The sequence below is a fragment of the Cordyceps javanica genome, chromosome 4, assembly GCF_051103115.1.
Source record: "Cordyceps javanica chromosome 4, complete sequence".
NCBI classification, from domain to species: Eukaryota; Fungi; Ascomycota; class Sordariomycetes; order Hypocreales; family Cordycipitaceae; genus Cordyceps; species Cordyceps javanica.
In genome coordinates, this window is record NC_139298.1 from 485,192 (window position 1) to 503,283 (window position 18,092).

At 52.5% G+C, this 18,092-nt stretch overlaps 7 protein-coding genes across 7 annotated transcripts; 5 read left to right on the plus strand and 2 right to left on the minus strand.

Moving 5' to 3' along the window:
• Positions 1 to 1,750: 1,750 nt before the first annotated feature.
• Positions 1,751 to 2,321, plus strand: V2A60_006043 (mitochondrial outer membrane translocase complex, subunit Tom22; the record flags this gene model as incomplete). Its single annotated transcript, XM_083257341.1, has 2 exons — positions 1,751 to 1,838; positions 1,936 to 2,321. 2 exons carry the CDS (start codon positions 1,751 to 1,753, stop codon positions 2,319 to 2,321), a joined length of 474 nt encoding a protein of 157 aa, XP_083113467.1.
• Positions 2,322 to 3,797: 1,476 nt separating this feature from the next.
• Positions 3,798 to 4,053, plus strand: V2A60_006044 (uncharacterized protein; the record flags this gene model as incomplete). The annotated part of the gene is made up of 2 exons (XM_083257342.1): positions 3,798 to 3,944; positions 4,024 to 4,053. 2 exons carry the CDS (start codon positions 3,798 to 3,800, stop codon positions 4,051 to 4,053), a joined length of 177 nt encoding a protein of 58 aa, XP_083113468.1.
• A 1,497-nt stretch (positions 4,054 to 5,550) lies between these two features.
• On the plus strand, positions 5,551 to 6,806 carry V2A60_006045 (uncharacterized protein; the record flags this gene model as incomplete). Its single annotated transcript, XM_083257343.1, has 4 exons — positions 5,551 to 5,580; positions 5,658 to 5,797; positions 5,900 to 6,566; positions 6,633 to 6,806. The coding sequence occupies 4 exons, from the start codon at positions 5,551 to 5,553 to the stop codon at positions 6,804 to 6,806; spliced, it is 1,011 nt and encodes a 336-aa protein (XP_083113469.1).
• A 499-nt stretch (positions 6,807 to 7,305) lies between these two features.
• On the minus strand, positions 7,306 to 9,969 carry V2A60_006046 (mitofusin; the record flags this gene model as incomplete). The annotated part of the gene is made up of 1 exon (XM_083257344.1): positions 7,306 to 9,969. The coding sequence occupies one exon, from the start codon at positions 9,967 to 9,969 to the stop codon at positions 7,306 to 7,308; it is 2,664 nt and encodes an 887-aa protein (XP_083113470.1).
• Positions 9,970 to 10,838: 869 nt separating this feature from the next.
• Positions 10,839 to 11,760, plus strand: V2A60_006047 (ESCRT-III subunit protein DID4; the record flags this gene model as incomplete). Its single annotated transcript, XM_083257345.1, has 4 exons — positions 10,839 to 10,844; positions 10,916 to 11,191; positions 11,298 to 11,555; positions 11,617 to 11,760. The coding sequence occupies 4 exons, from the start codon at positions 10,839 to 10,841 to the stop codon at positions 11,758 to 11,760; spliced, it is 684 nt and encodes a 227-aa protein (XP_083113471.1).
• A 1,538-nt stretch (positions 11,761 to 13,298) lies between these two features.
• Positions 13,299 to 13,517, minus strand: V2A60_006048 (uncharacterized protein; the record flags this gene model as incomplete). Its single annotated transcript, XM_083257346.1, has 1 exon — positions 13,299 to 13,517. The coding sequence occupies one exon, from the start codon at positions 13,515 to 13,517 to the stop codon at positions 13,299 to 13,301; it is 219 nt and encodes a 72-aa protein (XP_083113472.1).
• Positions 13,518 to 14,332: 815 nt separating this feature from the next.
• Positions 14,333 to 15,786, plus strand: V2A60_006049 (putative serine protein kinase; the record flags this gene model as incomplete). Its single annotated transcript, XM_083257347.1, has 3 exons — positions 14,333 to 14,553; positions 14,612 to 15,192; positions 15,263 to 15,786. The coding sequence occupies 3 exons, from the start codon at positions 14,333 to 14,335 to the stop codon at positions 15,784 to 15,786; spliced, it is 1,326 nt and encodes a 441-aa protein (XP_083113473.1).
• Between the last annotated feature and the right edge of the window lie 2,306 nt (positions 15,787 to 18,092).

An 18,092-nucleotide genomic window follows, 5' to 3' on the forward strand; every position in this document is an offset into this window, starting at 1 on the left:
CCAGATCCTAGGTATCTGCACGGCCGGCCGGGTCGGTGCGGCTCCGATTTTCTTCTTATTTTTCCTATCTCTCTCTCTTCCCTTGTTTCCCCATTTTCTTATTTTTGTCGCTCGGCCCCTTGCTTCTCTCATTATTTATGGAAACGTCGGCTCCATCCAACTTGCATGGGCCTCACATCACGAGGACTGTTATGCTTGTCCATAGCTTTGATTCTTCCTCTCTTTTCCGGATGCTAGTTTCTTCCTTTCGAGGTGACAAAGAGTCTCCGAAATGAGCATTGATCTCGCGGGACTGCCAATCCCCGCCATCCGAAAGAGTGCTCACCAGCAGGGTGTGCGCTTATTAACTGCTCAGGCGCTGAATTGTCACATTTGTGCTCACGGGCACGATCTTGGTCTTTTCCTTCAATTGTAATAATCGAAGAAAAAAGGCAAGCTCTGGGGCAGAGGCAGTGCAGTTGGCTCCCGGTCCGTTGTAAATTCCATTACGCACTGTCTGGGAAAGGGTGCCCATTTCTCTCCCGCATACACCTTGGAGTCTCGGTAAAAGCTGGCCTGTATTCTGCCAGTGCTACTCTGACTGCCTGGAAAGCTATAGAGGGCTCAGAACATCTCGGAGTCTTGTGTGTTCCGCGACCGAGTACAAACAGCTTGATACGGCGGACCAAACGTACCAAACATGTGCCCGAAATTCTCAGCATCCGGCTCGGGTACAGTTTCTGCATTCATCTCAAATTCCAGTGTTATAAGCTTGCCATCGACAGCCAGTAACCGTATTGAGGGTCGCTCGATTGTAGCTCGAATCCTTGGGGTCTGAAATGGCCTGCCTCCGACGTTTAGTGTCAGTGCAAATAAGAAGGGAGGCGAGCTGCCAGATCTCACCACATTATGAGAGCTGCATGGTGTCAGCAAGCGTGTCGCCTGAGGATTTACGACATAGCGATCAAGCGTAACTCAACCTTTATTAGCAGTTAAGAATCAGATAGGTGTTCTGCAGGAAGGGCACGGTGGCCGCGGGACGGTTCATCCGCATATCGCTTTCTATCAGCCCGGTAGAGATGGAATACTGATAGAACGGCAGCTGATATCCCGAGTCGCTGTGTAGGTCTCAGCATCACTGATGTTCTAAATATATCAAAATAGGCAGTTTGTACATCACTGGCATTAAATGTACCGGGCAAATTGGGTGTTGGCAGATCCACGCCCTCTGGCACGAAGGTGTAAACGCAACAAGTCTGGCATTTATACCAAAACGCAGCCCAATTTTCGGTACGCTACATATGACAAGTACGCAAGTCCCCAATTCGCGAGCCATCTCCGACAGATCTTCCCAGTCAACGGCATGGCTCTGGCGATTCTTTGCGCTTGCATCGCAAACACTGGCGTATAGGGTAGGCGCAGAAGCAAGATGTTCGCTGACCAGGCACGTGACGGTACTGCAAGTCTGTAGCAAATCAGATGCAAGCAAGCGGAACCCGCTCCTGACAGTGCTGAACGAGGACCGAAATTTTTGAACCATAGTCAGGAGCTCCTATCAATCATTTACCAGCTGACTTTTAATTCGCCCCTTGGCATTTTCGACACCCGGCCCTGTATTCCATCTCTCTTACACTTCAAAGCATTAATTTGCCGAGAATATCTCCCTCATTGACCCTCGCGACCGCTTGAGCGACCTCCTGACCTAACTTGTCGGCTATCTTATCCCGGCAGCATCCTCTATTTAATCCCATATTAATACACAGCCGAAACAATGGTTACCCTTACCGAAGTCGAGGATGAACACTTCCAGGAGCACCCCGGTGCCCAGTACGACGATGACGAGGACTACACGGATACCGGTACGTATCACGAATCGGCAGCGCTCGCGCGTATGCGACTGTGTCGTGTTAGCTCCGTACCGGCTTTGACGAGCTTCCTGCTAATACACCATCCTAGAGTCTGAAATCTCCAACGACTCCGACTTTGATGCCGCAAATGAAAGCTTTGCTGAGCGCATGTACGCCCTCCGCGACATCGTGCCCCCCAAAACCCGCGGCTGGATCGCCGATAGCGCCAGCGCCTTCTCCAGCCGCGCCTGGAGCGTCATGTCTTTTGGCGGCAAAAGTGCCTGGGTCATTACTACCTCAATCCTCTTCCTCGGCGTCCCCTTTGCCCTTTCTTTCCACGAGGACCTGCAATACGCCGCCATGGAGCAGGAGTACAATATGCGCCAGACCGGTGGCGATATGCTGACGGGCGGCGCTGAAGAGCAGAGCACCGCTGACAAGGTCGGCGCTGCCCTGGCCGCTGAGGGCCAGGGCCAGGCCAAGCCTGCTCTATAAAGGCGGTGCAGCGTGCTCTTACTATCAGTGCGCTGTCCCACGGCAGACAAAACAAATACGAAAGAAAAAAGAGACCTTCCCAGTTTTTGACTGAGGGAAAGGAAGCCGGAATCATTCACCGTGACGATGACATGATATACCGCGTGTACAATTAGCAAGGAAAAGACCAGGGCCGCAACTCATGGGGAATGCCCAGTTCTCTTTCGGGGGCCTCGTTATTCGGCAGCTTGGGATGCCGGGGCGGCATTGACAAACTGACATGTTTTTTGGGATGTATAGACAAAAAAAGCAAAAAGAGGATTTCGCACATTTCGCAAGAGGGACGCTTGCACATGAAGTTGTCAACTTTGGGGCGTTTGTACCATGTCACAGCATTTTCTCACGGGATTGGGGTTTGCACATGTATATTACCACGGTGCCTCGATTAGGCTTGAGAGTTCTCATTGTTGTATAACTGAACATCGACTCCACTTGAAACTATTTCATTTTTCTGTCGTGCTGTGGAATTTGCGGATGATGAACGCTGGGAGATAGAAACGTTATTCTCGCTTGCTGTTGTTATATGTAAACGAGGGGTAGGCTGACGATGGGCGTCTAGTATCTACTTACAAACTCATGCTTTCGTATCGACTGAAACATTGCCTGCCGCGGTAATAGACCAAAACGCCACGAGGAGGGGGCGCCAGGTTCATCCTGCGATGCCCGGCTCGGCCATTCCCGTCGCGAACCGGGCGAATCGGTGTTAGTGCTGCCATCACACTCGCTCATCTTCAGCCCTCCCAATATCTGCATTCCTCTGGCCCAATGCCGTTCACTATCTGCATGCTTGAGCGGATAAAGGTCTTTCTATTCTAATGTCTCTCTCCCCGCAGCAGCGTTGAGAGCGCGTTTTGCGCCATCAGGCTGGAAGAGAGAAAAAAAAAGCTCCCTCCCGCCTCCGTTCCCCCCCATGATTTAGTAACCTCTTTGCAGAATGGGGCGTACGCGGACCATCGGGAGAGGCTGCAGAGCTGCGCAATATACCTTCTACACTGGGTTAAGTTTGGCGAGTCCAAGCACACATAAAGACATGAATTCCGCGCCGAAAAGGAGGGGAGGGGGAAAGCAGGCGGGGGGGGGGGGCGCAGAACTTGAAAAGCTGAGGGCGTAGCTGCCGCCGCTAGGTCGGCTTTGGCTGGTGTCGGCGATGATCGATCGCGTGGGAGCGGCTGGATGGGACGGACTTGCATGTGGACTGGCGAGGTGAGCTGTGTTAAGCGTTTGACGCAGTCCTCTTGGCGGACTCGTTGCCCTGAATGAGGATAGTTAGGATCCGGGATGGTCTACACGCACACCTGCATGTATAGATATATGTATATATAGACTGGATGTCAGCTCCTGGACTGAGCATCCTCCTGGCACATGTCACAGAAACAACCTACAATCTTCTCTACAGACTGAGCTGAATACTTGAAAAAGAGATTTCTCATTCTCGCAATGAAGCTTACCGTCGTTGCATTTGCCCTGCTCGCGGGCCTCGTCTCGGCCGGCGTCTTGGAAGAGCGACGCCCCGTCTGCAGCGACGAGGGCGGTCCTTGCGACTTTAGGCTCTTCGAGTGCTGTTCCAACCAGAGGCTGTACTGTGTAAGTTTGCTCGGAGCCCTACGGACTACGCCCCCCCTTACTGCAAGTACGTGAGCTGATTTTCGGGGCATTCGTATAGTCGGACCAAAAGTGTGTCCGCTCTTTCTAAGCGACGTTTCGGGGCCAGAAAATGCGGATTCTATGAAGGGCACTATATATACTAGCTTGAAGCAAACTTTCATATCTGAATTTACAGGCAAATTTTGACTTGCCCATCACTGGTGTAACCAGTCTCACGCGACTGACTTGCCTATAATGTCCTCCACATGACACGACAATGGTCGCTTAGAACCAACCATGGGCAGACTAATGTACACAAGTCGGGACCTGGGCCTTCTTCCCGAGACTGTAGTGGAAAAAGACACACCGTATCGGCCCAGTATCATTTCAGGCTGGTCGAGTGAAGGCCGCTCACATTTGAACTGCATGAGCACCACATGTGACCAAGTCACAGCGCAGCGACCCCCTCGCTACATTTGAAATGAACAGGGATGCTGAAAAGATGGCAGAGCTGGTGATGACACTACACTGGGAGCTCTGGAAGACGTAGCATCTATAGTTTGGCCGGCTTACAGAGTTGCCATCAGCGGCCGTAGCGGCAGGTCTGCAGCGACGAGACCTCACACCGTTTCAGCATACTAACTTCTACTCTCTACAGTGATGAGAACTCCACCTTCGTGAGCCTTCTACAAGTTGTTGAGTCAACTGGAAATGCCAGTGTGGGTAGTCGAAACTACAAGACTGCACCTCGCGAGCACCTTTGGTTGCGAATCACGACGCTGACCAAGATGCTGTCAAATTAAACGGCCTTTACCGACTCTACATTTGCCCTTTTTTCTTACTGGGCGGAAGTTTTTGAAAAAAAAAAAAAAACCCCCCCGTTCCATCTATACTATCAGATTCCTGGGCTGTGAGCCCACAGTCCTGGTTATCAAGGCCTCGATGATGACATCTCCAACATGTGCTTCTGCCACTCCGAACCCGCTCTTCTTTCTCGCTCGTGCCATTTTGTACCCCTAGACCATGGATGCCTGAATCCTTGACAAGAAGGAGGCTGCCAGTGCCATGTATTGATTGCGCCGCAAGCGAGGAGCTACAAACATCACTTACGAAACTTTTTGCAGAACGCACTGCGCTTCGCACTACGCACGACAAAAATGCCGTTCGGCCAATGGATCTACATGTTCAGTCAGATGACGGCAAAGTTGATTAATGTGGAGAAGACGTAATGTTGCGGAAGCTTCGGAAATATGAACTCATTGTCACCAGTCTGAATAAGTATTGTTCTTCAGCTCGCTGCTGGTGCTTTACTAGACCATGCAGAGGAATTTCTCAATCACCACAAGAACTGGATACTTGCAGACTAATGGAGCTCTCAGCAAGCCTTGAGATATAATCCGACTCTTCTTCCGAATCTGTCATTGTTAGTCCCGGTGCACGCCTCCCGACGTGGCTTATATATCTAAGACATGGCACAAGGCCAGCTGCGCAACGTTCTTTCGGGCCCACAGCGCCAAACAGTCCTGCGCGCACGCATGCGGAGATTGCCTTTGCTCTCTTCCTTCCACTACAATAGTTCGAAAGGCACATGAAACAAAAAAGAGGCATGGATTACGTTGCGCTACCCAAGATTGAAGTACGTGGTCTCCCCATAGCGCGATCTGGCAATGGGGGAAGCTGCCATGCTAAACGGCTTTTATTACCCCGCGATAGCTTCACGCCCACCTGACGGGGAGCATCTCGCGGCGGACTCTCCACGACATTTGGCTGCGCAAGGTGGAAGCTTGCCAGACAGACCTACAAGACCCTCTGGAAGTGATGCCCGAAGGCAAGCATGATTACAACATACAGACGTGAGCGGGCCCTTCAACCAACCCCCCATCCCCCGAGAACGAAAAAGCCGCGAGCTGCTGATATGTATTTGGGGAGTCTTTCTTTCTTTATTTTTTTTGCAGCTTCTTCCCGCTGTTCAGTAAATACATATACAACCTCCTCGTCGACGAGGCGTCCATCCGGGAAGCCACGACCGCCGTGCTGCAGGGCTTCCACGACGACGGCGTCGTCTACCTGGAGCTGCGGACGACGCCGCGCGCGACGGCGCACTTGTCGGCCGAGGCGTACGTGCGCACCGTCCTCGCCGCCGTGGCCGCCTTTGGCGGGGCGCGCCCGCGGATGCGCACGCGGCTCATCCTCTCGGTGGACCGGCGGCACGACGCCGCGACCGCCGAGGCCGTCGTGGCGCTCGCGACGGCGCTGCGTCCGCCCGTCGTCGGCGTCGACCTCTGCGGCGACCCCGCGGCGCGGCCCGGCGGGGCGGTGCGCGCCTTTTCGCCCGCGTTTGAGCGCGCGCGCGCGGCCGGGCTCGGCATCACCGTGCACTTTGCCGAGGCGCGGGCCAGCGGCTCCCGCGCGGAGCTCGACGTCCTGCTCGGGTGGCGGCCCCGGCGGCTGGGCCACGTCATCTGGGAGGACGACGAGGCCAGGCGCGAGATCGCCGCCAGGGGCCTGTGCCTCGAGCTGTGCCTGAGCTGCAACGTCCGGGCGGGCATGGTCGAGGGCGGTTTCGCCGGCCACCACCTCGGCTACTGGAGGACGGTCAAGGGGCCCAAGATCTCTCTCGCGGTACGTGCCCCCGTCTGTGCTGATCGACGGGACACCGGGGCTAGGTTACTGACACGCTGGTGACAGACTGACGACGTGGGCGTGTTTGGAAGCCCGCTGTCCAACGAGTACGAGCTGGCTGCTCTGCATTTCAACCTGGACAGGCAGGATATATGCTCGCTCGCCCGCGAGGCTATCGACTCGATTTTTGGCAGCGAAGAGGACAAAGAATGGCTTCGGTCCATCATGTGGACGTCGTAGCAGCAAATGCAGGCATTGAGACGGATTTTTGCTAATAATCATCTCAAGTTATAACTTGTGCAATACATCTGAGACGCTCATTCAAGAAACTAATAAACTACCATGCTATCGAATACCGCATTAAAATATGCTGAGCGGAATGGTTCTATTGAGTGATGCAGCTTGCTCGATTCGAACAATTTTTTTTGCGATTGCGTTTCCAGCAGGCCGCCAAAGTCTGTTATAAGAAGATAAGAACAAAACGGATGAGATCTTTCAAAAATTCTATGCATGTCCACACGCGCAGGTCTTCAGTAACGACTGCTGTAATGGTGCAATGGCAGCGATTGCACCGGGAAAATGAGACCCTCAAACAAGACAAACGCCGACTCCAGCCTGTGCAGCAAAGTTCTCCATACAATCCATCGCGTTGTCCTACACCAGCGCTCATGCTGCTCGTGGCTGCCACCTCAACTCCACGCGAGGCTCGTGGTGAGCCTTTTCAAACTTTTCTTCTCGTTTAATGCGTGCCTTGAGGTGGCGCGTCGAGGTCAATATCGTTCACCTTGCTGCGCTCCATCTCGCTCTTAAGCGCTAGATCGCCGAAATAGTTGGCGGCGCGCTCGCTCTCCGCGCGCGTCTGGAGGGTCTCGTCGCGGCGGTGGTCGAGCTCCTTAACGCTCTGCTCAAGACGCACGCGCAGATTGTCGGCGGGATAGCGCAAGACCTTGCGGACAGATGAAGCGATGCGAGCCGAGTTGCCGTGGACGTAATCCATGTCGGCCAGCTGCTGCGTGATCTTGGTGGCGAGGCGGGGAGGGAGGGAGTTGGGGATCTGCTGGAGAACGTAGGCGGATGCGGCTACGGCGGCGATGACGATGCCGGGCAGAATGAGCTGGCGGAGGTTGTCGTTGCTCAGCACCTTGGTCGCAGTCAGAGCTTGGTCCATCCAGTTGCCCATGCCAATCATACGCGGCACCACAGCGCCGGCAACTGTCAGAGCCATACTAGTACTGGCGAGTTTCTCCTGCTTGTGCATGATGGTGGACCAATCAAAAAAGTCCCAGAGCTCCGTAGAAATGTGAACATTGCGCGCCAGGGCGTCCCGTTTCCGACGGAACATGACCTCGGGCTTGAAGTGCAGGTTTTGGAATTCATCACCGATATGAAGTAAGCCAAGTTGCTTGATGGTATTGACTCCGCGTAGCGTCCGATGTCTGGCACGATCTTCGCAGATATGGACAGCTTCGGATATCTGCGAAAGCATGGCCTCCTTCAGGTCGTCGGCGTATGAGTAGGCACCAAACAAGCCGGGGTATGGAATGTCGTACTTGGTCTTACCAGACTCCGTAATGGCCGTCGTGAGCTGTGCGCGAGTATCATCGTAGACTTCCTTGCATGTGATTTCAATGCTGGCGTTGACCTGGTCATCAACTTCGGTTCTTGCCTTCTTGCTCGATTCTAACTGGGGCTCTAATTCGCGGAGCTCACGAGCAACACGGTCAATTTCGGATCGCGCGACTTCTTGGTTGACAGTGGCGAGGGTGTTGACGTCGTTGAGAATGTTGAGAAGATAAGTCTTGGCGGGAGCAAGTTTAGACCTCGCTCGCTTCTCCAAGACAAACCTGCGAAGTGACTGCTCCAAAGCCTCAAAGTCTCGGATCTTGTCCAGGTCCTTGCCCTTGCCCTTGCCGCCGTCGTCCGGGTCGTCGCCGTCGCCACCACTAGAGCTACCACCACCGCCCGGCCCTCCTGGCGGCGACGGGCCAACAGGGATGGCGTTGCTGGACACAAAGTGAACTAGTTCATCCGACTCCTTCCGCGTGCGTGGGCTCAGTCTTCCGACTTGATCGAGAATCATCTTTTGGCAGCGCTCCTTGTCTCGAATGTTATCGTAGCCGTTGACGACCATGAAAATATAAGCCTTCTCAGCGGCAGCTGTTCTGATGAAGTCTTGAGCAGATTGCGTGAAGTGGTTGGCAGCTGAAACAACGAAGACTACGACATCGATTTCCTCTTGTCTGCTGAAAATGGCCGTAGTTTGTGTGTTGTTTGAGTTGAGCCCTGGCGCGTCGATGAGAGCGATATCGACAACGCCATTGTTGAGCAGAGATTCGTCAATGGTTCTGCTGTCCTTGACAAAGATCTTGCATTGTGTATATGTATCGTTATCGACAACAATCTTTTCGAGGTCTACCAGTGTGAATACGTCATAGGTTCTCTCGTCGTTGCGGTCGTAGATGGCGTCTTTATGTACAGCGTGGACTTCCTCCAGGCCAGCATTTTCTCTTGCGTCGAGCACCTCGCAAAAGATTGCGGTGCACGGTTGCTGGTCCTCAGGGAGCAGCTTTCGGCGAAGGAGAGCATTGCAGAAAGTTGATTTTCCTGCGTTCAAGTCGCCGGTGATGAGGACTTTGCTCGTCGTATCTTCGATGCGTTCACGGAGGGAAACAAGGTGTTTGATGCTAGAGGCAATTTTGCCATCGAGGAGAGCAGCTATCGAGTGCTTTTCCAACGAATGAACGAGTTCAGTGTGATGCAGCGCTCCGAGCTTCAAGTCGAGCTTGAGAATGGAAAACTCTTGGGCGATTTGCGGCGTGACGAGTCGGGGTTCAGGAGTTGCTCTTCGCTCAGCGGCCGTGCTGGACTCGGCAGGGCTGTCCTGGAGAGATGTCATGGCGCGTCTGAGGGTTGGTGGTTGTGCTTGCATCGAAGCTGTGCTGGCGGAATCGGCGGCCATGGTGCTGACACGCTGTAGACCTGGCCGGGTGGCGTTGGCCTCGAGGTCGGAACGCTGCACGGAGGGGTAGTGTGCAGGCCATGAAGTGTTTATATCCTGCAGGCTATTCAACAGCTCCAGGACCTTGTTGATTGAGCGGCCGAGGGCGGTACGCTGGCGGTTGTACCAGATCTGGTGGACGACTCCGGATTGTCGCTCGTGCTGCATAGGCGCATTCCAATCCGAACCGGTCATCGCGGTCGGCTCGTCCCCCGCGGTGCTTCCTCCATAGCCGGAGTCGATGTCTATTAAGTGCTGTAGGCGCGCCGCATGTTCGGAAGTTGCGCCGTTGCCGACCGTCATGAACTTGGTCTCGTTCGAATGTCGAGTGGTATTGTTCGCGTCGGGCTCAGCGTCCTGCGGCGCAGGGGCTTTGCCCTTACCGTTGGCATACTCCTGGCTCATAGCGATACAAGCCTGTCTGACACCATTTCGATAAGAGGGGTTGAGCAAAAATGGGTGCAAGACGTGGTGACGTTGAGATGTAGAAGCAGGACGGTTTGCCCCCGGCAGTGGCGTGATGTTTTTGGGGAGGCGAAATGTCCAAGAAGAAGAGCGTGGTCCGGTGATTGGCCGGCGAGGCGTCGAGTCCACTGTAAGCCCGTGAATCTCGTCCAATGTAATCCGTACCGCTGTAATGCGGCCAGGCTAGTCGCAACATATTGACAGCACTTACGTCACACTAAATGTTTTCTCATGTAGCTACCTATTAAACTACAGATTAATTTTTGTAGCCAGATACATACAGGTTAACAGAAGTCTTTTGATTTGCACCTGAACGATGTTAACGAGCGTCGTTGCGAATTGTGACTAGACTACAGGTTTTTCAAAGGAGTTACGATGACTCGCGAATATCGATTTACGTTGATTTTCGCTTTCGTTTCGTGCAATTCGTTTCCAAACATGATCATCTAGTTCAAGTTCAATGTAGTCCATCATGACGACCGAACCGCCAAGTACGCAAGGTAGGCAAGTAGGTACTGTCAACTGACGCTGGCCTCAGAGCTTAACAAGTAACAACAGGTACCTACTAAGGTACTATATTAATGTGGGTCTGGTGACTGAGATGTCGGCCACACACTGAACGATGTGCGGTTACGTAGTTGCGCAGGCAGACAGATTGTTTATCCCACCCTTCAACTTGCTACATCACCACCGCCGCGCCTCCGACTTTCCTGCCCCGAGATTGACGACCCAACCCGCCACGGCTCTCCCAGCCGCGCACCGTATACGACAGCCCCTTACACAAGGCAGTGCCTCCAGCCAGCGACAAGATGAATGTGAGAAGAGAGCGCATGCCATCAGGTCCATACTGGCCTTGGAACGTGTCGGGTCGCTAACCTCCAGAAAGATGCTTGAGTGGGTGTTTGGCAAGCGCATGACGCCGGCCGAGCGTCTGCGCAAGAACCAGCGCATGCTCGACAAGGCAATCCGCGAGCTCGACCAGACCCGCGTCAAACTGGAGAAGCAGGAAAAGACGCTCATCCAACAAATCAAGACGAGCGCCAAGAATGGCCAGATGGGTGCCTGCAAGATCCAGGCCAAGGATCTGGTTCGCACGCGCAGATATATCGAAAAGTTTTACGGCATGCGCAGTCAGCTGCAACAAATTTCGTTGCGCCTCCAGGTACAGCCCCCCCCCCCCCCCGCCCCCTCCCGCACGACACCACCACGCTCGTTGCTACCACAGCTCTCTGTTTACTAACCTGCCCCGGCCGGGGGGAAACCTTCAGACGTATCGAACCAACGAGCAAATGATGCAGGCCATGAAGGGCGCGACAATGGCACTCGGAAGCATGAACAAGTCTATGAACCTGCCGCAGCTGCAACGCATCGCCATGGAGTTTGAACGAGAAAACGACATCATGGAGCAGAGGCAAGAGATGATGGACGACGCCGTCGACGACGCCATGGATGTCGGTGTGGAGGAGGAAGGCGACGAGGTCGTGGAGCAAGTATTGGAGGACATTGGCATCGAGTTCAATCAAGCGGTACGTGGGCACGAGCTCGAACTCCAGACGGGCACAGGCCTGAGGCTAACTTTTGCGTCAGCTTGGCGAGACACCAACGACGATCGGGAACCCTGCTCAACCCGAGGGCAAAATTGCACAGGCGGTTGGCGGAGGCGGAGGCGGAGGCGACATTGATCCTGTCGATAACGACCTGGAGGCAAGACTCGATAATCTGCGAAAGTAATGTTGGATGATTTACGAAGGAAGCTACCAGGATGCCCAACAGCGACACGGTGTATACGAGTTGAAGAGTGCACATTTGCCTTTTTTCTTTTGAATTTTCCCCCCTTGCTACTACATTTCATTTTGGCAAGCCAAATAATACATACAACCATTCCTCTAGCTCTCTAGATAGTCCTCGCCGACCCGCAGAAAGCTTGTTGGGCCGTCCGTCAGATTGCCGATGTTGACGTTTGCGAAGCCGGCCGGCCGGCCGACGAGCCTACAATAGACTTACGCGACCCTTCTCCCCAAAGAAGTCCGTCAACCCCGCTGAAAACGTCGCGTAGCTCGCACAGGCCCGGCACATGAAATTGGACCCAAGGCTTCGAAGCGCAGATACTGATCCAGGCGATGCAGCAGCGCGCCGGCCAAGAGGACCGATAGCTCCGGTGAGGTGTTGGCTGGTGCGATAGAGATGTGATCTGGTGCATTAGAGCGTGCAGAACAAGTGTAGCATGGGAAGCTGAATCCAGGATAGGAAGATGGTGCAGTTACTAGTTGTGCAAAAAGCCATATCCTGAACCTCGACTTGTTGTGGGCGGAAGTGTGACTTGCTCATTTTCAGGCTCGTCTGGACCCCCAAACGAGAGCCATTCCAGAGGTACTTTTCCATCTTGGCTCCATGGCCATGTTTGTGCCCACGAATTTTGCGGTCAATGTCTATTCAGTTTTGAACCTTTGCAGTTCGCATGGATTCGGTGAAGTCTCAATACTCGGGCATGAAGCCAGAGTTTGCCCAGTCCACTATTCCGGTCAGGCGACCATCGTGGGCCACTACATTTGCAGAGGTGGAGGTCGGCGTGTGGAAATACCGACTTGTGCTTCGTTTCAGACGCAGAAGGAAACACGGCCTCGACGTGCGGATTTCGACTTAGGTGTCTGGTAGAGGCATCTTGGCTATCAAACGGGCCGCATCCGTTTGCCATGGTACAGCGTCAGTCATAGATTCGATCACCCCAAGCACCACACATTGGCCGGCCCGTGTTTTTAGGAATGAAGTTGATCTGCGTCATGATTGCAGCTAGATCGTGAACGAGCTTGCGGCGCTGGGCATATGACATGCGGTAGATAGTCCCCATCGCGGTGGTATCAGAAAGTTTGTCGAAATGATCCAATTGATATAGTCCAAGGCGGGTGGGAGCATGCCCTTGAGGATCTGGACGTTTGGCGGGGTAAGGTAGGCAGCGAGCATGGCGCAACCTAGGATTTCCAATTTCTTCCTAGAGAGACTTTGGTGCTGGTAAAATGACCTGTGTTGGCTTTACAGAAATGTGGCCATAGTCTGCAGGCGTCACACAACAGCGTCATTGTTGCGTGAGTTGAGAAGCTGTCTAACGGAGTCTGTGATGCGAGCGGGCTGGGCAGCCAGAGCCATTTGATCGGTACATCGCGGATATCATCACGGCGCAACGCGGCGCGTTTTGGCATGGCAGGATGACTCCCTTCGTCCTGTTGTTTGCCACGAAGCTCTTTTTCTCGTCTCATCTCTTCATTTCACGACTAGTCGAAGTACCCGGTGCCAGTCACTTTTGAAGGTAAGCAGTGCTTCATCAACGGACTGGCCATTCTGCCGCTTATTGACGGCTCGCAGAATCTCGGCGCCGCAAGGGTTGGGTCAAAAGTGGTGTTGGCGAATTCATCTGCGAGAATAATGTGCTCTTGGGGAGTAAAATCGGTGTCATTGATGACGCGGCTGGCTTCGGCAACGGTGTCGGCCATGATGGCCGGAATTGGTGGACGCGGACTCTGGTTTACTAGGTGGAGCGATGCCGGAAGGCTCCCGCTGAAGTTCCAGCTTGGCTCCAGGGAACGGGATAGCGGGGGCAAGTCGACACAGCACGGTACCCGCAAAATAGAGTTGAGTGGATGGGTTACTGAGTACTGTACGCGGGGCATTTGGGAAGCGAATGCGGTGGTGAGATTGGTAAATGGTTTATTTATGGAAATGGCCGGAGCTAAAATGGCAGGAAGGCGGGGGAGCAACGGCGAAGCGTCAAGCGAGGAGAGAGGCGAGGCAAAAAGGTTTGTGGTGTTTGCCCCCCCCGCCCTGCGCCTCAGGAGAGGTACCAGTAATAAGGGCGTGTTTGCTTTCCAGGCCAAGTACCTAACTCCCAAGTACCTTCGTACTACGCATCGAGCAATAGGTACCTCTTAGGTAGGTAATGAGCTCTTAACAGCGGCGCGCCCCTTCTACACCGTCTATGCCTATCAGTACTACTACCCTCGACTTATACCTTTCTGTGACAATGGTGATTGGCTTTTTTCTTGTGACTCAGAGTTTCATATATTTGCCAGGACAATATGTTGTAAACACTCATTTGTCAACATTTGAACATAGTACCCCCTACTTGTTATCATCTGCTGAGTCGGCTATCCCCCTCTTTCAGAAAGGAAAGCTCAACAAGATCTCTCAAGTCCGCACCTCTCGACGTTAATAAAAGTACGACCATCGTTGCTCGGTGTACTACTGCTTTTTTTTTCGGTCGTTGAGAATCTCTTGCCCGACATCGCGCGCCTGCCTTTCCAGCATTGCCATGAGCCGCTCGCCTCCTCCGACTCCGCCACCAAGAGCTGTCTTGGACCACGAATTTAGATTCAAAACCATCACCTCGCCATGCGAATGGATAGAGGACTACCGTCCACGCGGCTATCACCCGGTTCATCTTGGCGATGTCTATAAAAATGGCCAATACAAGGTCATCCGCAAGCTTGGAGAAGGCTCCTACTCGACGGTGTGGCTGGCCGTTGATATCCGGTAACTTTACACAGTTCTACTAGTATTAACAAGTATAGCTGAAGCTGATTATCCAAAGGCGGCACAGATATGTTGCATTGAAGATTCTTGTCGCGGAAGTGTTTCCAGGCCTGGCAAATGAAGTGCGTATCTCGGAACTCCTCGCTGGTGCTGCACCTGCTGAGTCACAGCGGTTTATTACACAACTGCTTGACGAGTTTGAACACCATGGCCCGAACGGGACACATAAATGCTTGGTTTTCGAGCCGATGGGGCCAACAGTGAATAGCATGGTTGAGGAGCTTCCCCAGTTTAACCCTCGCAAGCGAACCATGAAGGTCCGCTACCCACCAGACATGGCGAAGAGTATTTTGAAGCAGTCCTTGGAAGCACTCGCGTTTCTCCATTCCAACGGCATCGCCCATGGGGACTTCCAGCCGGGAAACATGCTCTTCGCCTCTCATGATCTCGACTCAGTACCAGAGGATATACTCAGACAGAAAGAGGATGTAGAGGCGCATTCTATCTCGCCGCCTGTTGAAAGACGTGATGGTAAGGAAGATCGCTGGGCGCCAAAATATCTTTGCATTGCTCAGCCACTCGCGCCGTTTACCCGTTACAAAGAGGGGTTCCAGATCAAGTTGTCCGACATGGGCGGAGGTTAGACCATTCTCAAGTGCGAGCATCCTTTAGGACCAATTGTGCTAATGGCTCTGTTTTGAGTGGAAAGCATACTTCATCGCCAAACCACCAGCGAAACCAGTGACGCCACGTGGCCTACGAACACCAGAATTACTCCTTCGTGGAGAGGTTCATAAATCTTCGGACACTTGGAGTTTCGGCTGTCTCGTCTTTGAACTGATGACTGGACGGCCGCTCTTTTGCGTCCCGGGATACCCACATTCTGAGTGGGAAGATGATGACCACATTCTCGCTTTAACAAGCCAGCTCGGCCCGCTACCAGATGAACTGTTTAAATATTGGGATCGCTCCTCGCAATATTTCACACCGGAGAGGAAACTCTTCAATTGCTGTCTTGGAGGCCCCCGGAATGACAAGGACCCTCTGATGTTACCGCAGAAGTCCATGGAGGAGTTGTTTGATGCTGCGCAGCCTGAACTTGACGAAGAAGAAGGGCGCGAAGTCAAGAAGTTGATTCGCTGGATTCTTCAATATGATCCTGCGAAGCGGCCTACCCCGTCCGAAATCCTCAACGATCCATGGTTTCGCACGATTAAGATTGGTGGTGAATGAGTAGCTAGCCATAGTCAATGTTGGGATAGTGCGACTAACGCAACAACGAGCCGCGGCTACTTGAAAGCCTTTGAAGTCCGAGATACAACACCATGAAGGTAGTTTCATCTGGCGCCCATTGTCAATAGCTGAATGTATCCTCGATATTATTAGCGATAACTTGGCTTTCACGTGAAATTTGTACCCATCTGCAAACATTTGTTCTGCAAACAAACCGTACGATCAAAGTGCGGGCAGAGCAGAGCCTTGCTCTCACACAGCACTAGAGTGTTATTCAGAATCTCAACCGCGAATTTGCCGAGGACATGACGGAGCGCGGTCAGTGATATCATATCACAGCTAGTTAGGAGAAGAGTTCTCAAGAGCGCAAATCTCTATTAGCTTCAGAGCAATATGTCAAATAAATCGTTTTAATAATCTAAAGAAATCGAGGCATAGAACTAGCTAGTATTGTTACATGTGCGCAGCCAGTGTTGGCTGCCAGCACGTGAGAATATATGAGTACTAAAGATAACTACCACCACTACTGTACTAAGAGAATTAACCATCTACTTGCTACATCTGACCACATACAGTGCAAAGCGAAGTACTCGTAGGCTCGCGATCCGTTGACTATTATCATAATCAGAGTACAGAGGCTCGTCAGTATCGACGTGATGCCAGTTACTTCTAGCCTCCAGCTGGCTAATTCTGGCGACCTTCCCAAGTCTAAAATTAGTCTAAAAAACTTAAAAGATAGTCCCTAGTCTTATAGACCTATAAGATAGGTTCTATGGGGTAGGCCTCGTAGGGTAAGTCTTTAGATAACTAATTTTTAATATATATAGCTAAAAATAATAAGTAAATAGTTACTTCTTATGATTTGCAGCACTATCGCATCGAGTGCGCCAACACACTCATCAGTAGGATGTGGGCCGTTCAGCTGTACCGATCTCTGTACCGATTTGATTTCAAAGCGATGGACCAGATATCTTTTGTGTGGCAGCCTGCTCTCGCTTGTTCCCACTCTACCGACGGCCGGGAGCCTGGTGTTCGACGAACAACGCCCTCTCGATGATAGGTAGCCGGCGTCCCTGGGTCGAGGCACCTCTCCCAAAGAACTTGCTCCGCTGCAAGCTCGGCGTCATAATTAGGAACGGCTTGTCGAAAGCTTTCTAGCCAGTCCGCTTTGGGGAAGAAGTCATAGTGCGCCTTGGTATACTCCCAATACTCTGGGTACCATCCTGAATACCCCCAGTCAATAATTGCCGCAACGCGTCCGTCTCTCACAATAATGTTCCTCGGAACCAAATCTCCATGCGTGAAACATGTTCGATAGGACGCGGAATGTACCTTTGCGACTTCCTCGCCGAAAATCATCGAAGTCCCTTGCTCCGGCAAAAAGTTTCGCAACAATGTGTGGAAGTCGGAATGATTGAAAGGGCCGAAGAAACGAGAACCAATGCGACCATCATAGGCGGGGTTTTGTAGAGCAGAAGCCACCAAATTCTCTGCCGGAGGTTGGAGCTCGCGGAGGATTGAAACGTATTTCTGTATGTCTGCGATAATGACCTTCTTCTGATTTTGCGAAAGGCGACCCTCTCGCCCCCATGCAATGCCCAGGTGTTCACCATGGATGTACTCCATCTCTATGAATAATAGATGACACTGAGTAGTATGAATCGCGTAGATTTTAGGTATCGGTATGGTCGTATTCTTGATGATATATTGCATAGCCTCTATCTCAGGAGGATCGCATGGTCCCTTGATGAGACGATTTCGGCTGACTCGCACTACCTTATCAGTGAAGGGACGATAGAGTTTCCGACCAAGCCATAGCCTGAACCGCAAGGGAAACAAGGTCCCAATAGATCCGCCCATTAGTCTAGAATGAATATCGATAGTTTCGATTGTTCGTATGCTGCGAGGAAGAATCGACAAACTCGCTAAGAGACGAGGCAGCTACCAGCGGTGAAGGAGATGACAGGACAAAGACGGCTCGCATGCTACGAATGGTATATATACTCGCAAAGCACCGCTGCTTTTTTGATAAATTTTTGCACCTGGATGCCCAGGCAAAAGGAGTCAAACGGGGGACTGTTGTCGGCAAACGTTTACGAGCCCAGTTGCATAGAAGAGGATGGGCGGGGAACAAATGATATTTAGCATTGTGCGGGCTTATGTAATAACTGAGACATTAGCAAACTGTCGCATCGAAGGGATATTGATCCAAGTTTGTGGAAATTGATTAGACTACGGCAAATGCCTCAAATCAGTCACTTCTTGATGTACGAGTCTGACGGTTACAGCGATGATCGCGCTGTTAA